General features: G+C 40.4%; 1 protein-coding gene across 1 annotated transcript; it reads right to left on the bottom strand.

The window, feature by feature from the left end:
* Nucleotides 1-227: 227 nt before the first annotated feature.
* Nucleotides 228-781, bottom strand: LOC122420081 (60S ribosomal protein L23a-like). The gene has a single exon (XM_043434827.1). It carries the CDS (start codon nt 749-751, stop codon nt 275-277), a length of 477 nt encoding a protein of 158 aa, XP_043290762.1. The 5' UTR covers nt 752-781; the 3' UTR covers nt 228-274.
* Nucleotides 782-4,638: the final 3,857 nt, after the last annotated feature.

The raw sequence follows: 4,638 nt of genomic DNA, 5'->3' as shown, positions 1-4,638 counted from the left end.
AGAGGAGGAAGGGTAAAGCACAGGGATTTTTAAGGCAGTAAAACTATATGATATTTCTCCTGGCAACCTTGATTCCAGCCTGTGCTTCCTCCAGCCCAGCGTTTCTCATGATGTACTCTACATGTAAGTTAAAGAAGCAGGGTGACAATATATAGCCTTGACGGACTCCTTTTCCTATTTGGAACCAGTCTGTTGTTCCATGTCCAGTTCTTTTTTTTTTTTTTTTTTTTACATAGTGAAAACTTATATTTGGAATTAGCCAGCTGGACTCAGTTTAGATGATCCCAATTTTGTTGGCAACATCCAAAGCATCATAGTCAGGAGCCAGTCGAACATATGCCTTCTTCTCTCCATCAGGCCTGATCAGAGTATTGACCTTAGCCACGTCAATGTCATAGAGCTTCTTCACAGCCTGTTTAATTTGGTGCTTGTTGGCCTTGACATCCACAATGAATACCAGTGTGTTGTTGTCTTCTATTTTCTTCATGGCTGACTCAGTGGTGAGGGGGAATTTGATGATGGCATAGTGGTCAAGTTTGTTTCTCCTGGGGGCGCTCTTCCGAGGATATTTGGGCTGCCTCCTGAGCCGCAGTGTTTTGGGCCGCCGGAAGGTGGGTGACGTCCGGATCTTCTTTTTCTTGTGGCTGTGGACACCTTTCAACACTGCTTTCTTGGCCTTCAAAGCCTTTGCTTTGGCTTCAGCTTTAGGAGGGGCAGGGGCTTCCTTCTTCGCCTTCGGCGCCATCTTCATGAAAAGGGTTTCTGAGACTTCTTACCACGGGCTTATAGAGCCAACTCTCCCCATGTCCAGTTCTAACTGTTGCTTCCTGACCTGCATACAGGTTTCTCAAGAGGCAGGTCAGGTGGTCTGGTATATCCATCTCTTTCAGAATTTTCCACAGTTTATTGTGATCCACACAGTCAAAAGCTTTGGCATAGTCAATAAAGCAGAAATAGATGTTTTTCTGGAACTCTCTTGCTTTTTTGATGATCCAGTGGATATGCAGATGACACCACCCTTATGGGCAGAAAGTGAAGAGGAACTAAAAAGCCTCTTGATGAAAGTGAAAGAGGAGAGTGAAAAAGTTGGCTTAAAGCTCAACATTCAGAAAACTAAGATCATGGCATCTGGTCCCATCACTTCATGGCAAATAGATGGGGAAACAGTGGAAATAGTGTCAGACTTACTTTTCTGGGCTCCAAAATCACTGCAGTTGGTGATTGCAGCCATGAAATTAAAAGACGCTTACTCCTTGGAAGGAAAGTTATGACCAATCTAGACAGCATATTAAAAAGCAGAGACATTACTTTGCCAACAAAGGTCCATCTAGTCAAGGCTATGGTTTTTCCAGTGGTCATGTATGGATGTAAGAGTTGGCCTGTGAAGAAAGCTGAGTGCCGAAGAATTGTTGCTTTTGAACTGTGGTGTTGGAGAAGACTCTTGAGAGTCCCTTGGACTGCAAGGAGATCCAACCAGTCCATCCTAAAAGAGATCAGTCCTGGGTGTTCATTGGAAGGACTGATGCTGAAGCTGAAACTCCAATACTTTGGCCACCTCATGCGAAGAACTGACTCATTGGAAAAGACCCTGATGCTGGGAGGGATTGGGGGCAGGAGGAGAAGGGGATGACAGAGGATGAGATGGTTGGATGGCATCACCGACTCGATGGGCATGAGTTTGAGTAAACTCCGGGCATTGGTGATGGACAGGGAGGCCTGGCATGCTGCGATTCATGGGGTTGCAAAGAGCTGGACATGGCTGAGTGACTGAACTGAACTGAACTGAAAACTATATGACACTATGATGGTAGATATATGAAATTTATAAAAACCAATAGAAATGTACAACTTTATTGTAAACTACGGGTTTTAGTTAGTAATCATGTGCTAATATTGTTTTTTAACTTAAATATACCACACTAATGCAAACTGTTAATAATAAGGGAAACTGTGTGGGAAAGGGATCATATAGGAACTTTGTATTATCTACTTGATTTTTCTACAAACCTAAAACCACTCTAAAAGTAAAGTCTATTCATTATAAAAATAAAAGTACATAAAAATATGTATCTGATTTCAATTTGCTTTTAACATACTCAGAAATCCCTTTTACTGAAATGAATTTCAGTTTTGAAATAATCATGTTGTCCAAAAGAGGGTGCCAAAGACTTACAAAGGTATCTTTTTTTGGTTATGCAAAGCAGAGTTAAATAATAAAATAGAATAAATAGAGTAAAAAACAAAAGGCCCTAATGTAAGTCAGCTGCGTGACACTCACTTACATCTTGCCTGTAACCTCTGGCCTCCTGCCTTAGGACTCAGAGCTGCCGCCTGGCTCTTTGGTGCCGCTTTCTTGTGCAGACAAAGGTGAGTTCTCCCTGACGACGTACAGCGGGGACTTGCACTCTGAAGAGACCTGCAGGAAGCTGGACTAGCACAGATACATTTGGACCTGATTTTAAGCATGTGGATATCAACACCCTCAGATATGCAGATGATACCACTCTAATGGCAGAGAGTAAAGAGAAACTAAAGAGACTTTTGATGAAGGTGAAAGAGGTGAGTGAAAAAGCTGGCTTGAAACTCAACATTAAAAAAAACCTAAGATTATGGCATCCAATATCATCACTTCATGGCAAACAGAAGGGGAAAAAGTGGAAGCAGTGACAGGTTTTATTTTCTTTGGCTCCAGGATCACTGTGGATGGTGACTGCAGCCATGAAATTAAAAGATGCTTGCTCCTTGGAAGGAAAGCTATGACAAGCCTAGACAGCTTATTAAAAGCAGAGACATCATTTTGCCAACAAAGGTCTGTACAGTCAAAGCTATGGCTTTTCCAGCAGTCAAGTATGGATGTGGGAGTTAGACCATAAAGAAGGCTGAAGGCTGAAGAGTTGATACTTTCAAATTGTGGTGCTGAAAAAGACTCTTCAGAGTCCCTTGGACTGCAAGGAGATCAAACCAGTCAATCCTAAAGGAAATCAACCCCGGATTTTCATTGGAAGGACTGATGCTGAAACTGAAGCTCCTGTACTTTGGCCACCTGATGTGAAGAGTCAACCCATTGAAAGAGACCCTGATGCTGGGAAAGATTGAAGGCAAGAGGAGAAAGAGGTGGCAGAGGATGAGATGGTTAGATGGCATCACTGGCTCAATGGACATGAATCTGAGGAAACTCTGAGAGGTAGTTAAGGACAGAGGAGCCTGGCATGCTGCAGTCCATAGAGTTGCAAAGAGTTGGACACAACTTACTTACTAAACAACAACAGAAATGATAAAATTTAAATGAAAGTTTTGCAAATGTATAACTTTTCTTTCAACATATAATATTTTCAGTGATATAAATTTAAAAACACTTTTTGCTTACTACAATTGGGTTTTCCATTGACTGTGTAGCCTTTAAAACTTTGTTCTTGAATTTGTTTGTATGTAGGACCATAAGTCAAGGAGCTGTGACTAAGTATAAATACCAATTCAGTTCATTCTCCAAGGTGTCTTTTGGTGAACACTCTTGTCAAGGAGAGAATCTTTTTGTTAAGGTAATAATAATATCACAAGTAAGCCAAGTTTCTTTATTTGTTATACTGCCTATTTATAGTTCCAAAACATTTTTATTTTTTGCTGATTATAAAAGTGTAAAAAAAGTGCTGTAAAAACATACACTTATGTAATGTCATTATTGTTTGGATTTTCCTAATCACATTTTAAAAATGTCACACACTATGTTCCTCTGTGTACTCTTTTTCCAGAATATTGATAATTATATCCAGAGGCTTGATCTGATTTAGATTTGATTTTATTGGCAAGAATATTTCATAAATGGTACCTTATACCTTGTACCTTTATAAGGTACAAGGTGTCTGGTGGTCTTTCTTTGGGACTGCTTGAAGCCTTTCATGACCACTGCCTGTCTTCATTAGGAGTTTGCAAATGTTGCTATTCAATCATTTCCTCTTATAGTTGTTGGAGTAATTCCATAGAGAGAAAAATTTCCTAATAAAGAATCTGATTACCCTGTAGTATAGATGATTTTTTAAAAGCAGCTTGAATATTTAATTTATTTGCTTTATTGACCAGCTATCAGAAAAATGAGTTGATTCTGTAGTGCTTTTTTTAAATCTTATTTTTTTAAATTAATTAATTTTATTTTTGGCTGGACTAGGTCTTTGCTGTGTGCACACTTTCTCTGGTTGTGGCAGTCGGGCTACCTTCTAGTCACGGTGCGTGGGCCTCTCATCGCGTGGCTTCTCTTGTTGCAGAGCTTGGGCTCTGGGGCGTGCGGGCTCAGCGGTTGGGGCGCAGGGGGTGTCCCTTGGCATGTGGAATCCTTCTGGACTAGGGATCGAACTCATGTCCCCTCTGTTGGCAGGTGTATTCTCAACCGTGGACCACCAGAGAAGTCCCCTTAGCATTTTTAAAAAGTGATTAATGGAGGTTTCATTTTTTGTTTTAGTATTATTTAAAACTCATGAATTTTAACATATTTGTGTGTTTTTACTCTTATCAATACTTTGGTCAGTTGAAGCCTCTTCAAACTGACTCCTCTGTTGTTGTGATATAACCTCAATATAGAAGTCCCTCCTTATCCATGGAATACTTTCTAAGGCCCCTATTGTTTACCTGAAACCATGAGTAGTA

This window comes from Cervus canadensis, chromosome 18 (assembly GCF_019320065.1).
Source record: "Cervus canadensis isolate Bull #8, Minnesota chromosome 18, ASM1932006v1, whole genome shotgun sequence".
Classification (NCBI taxonomy): domain Eukaryota; kingdom Metazoa; phylum Chordata; class Mammalia; order Artiodactyla; family Cervidae; genus Cervus; species Cervus canadensis.
This window is presented reverse-complemented; position numbering and strand designations above follow the sequence as displayed.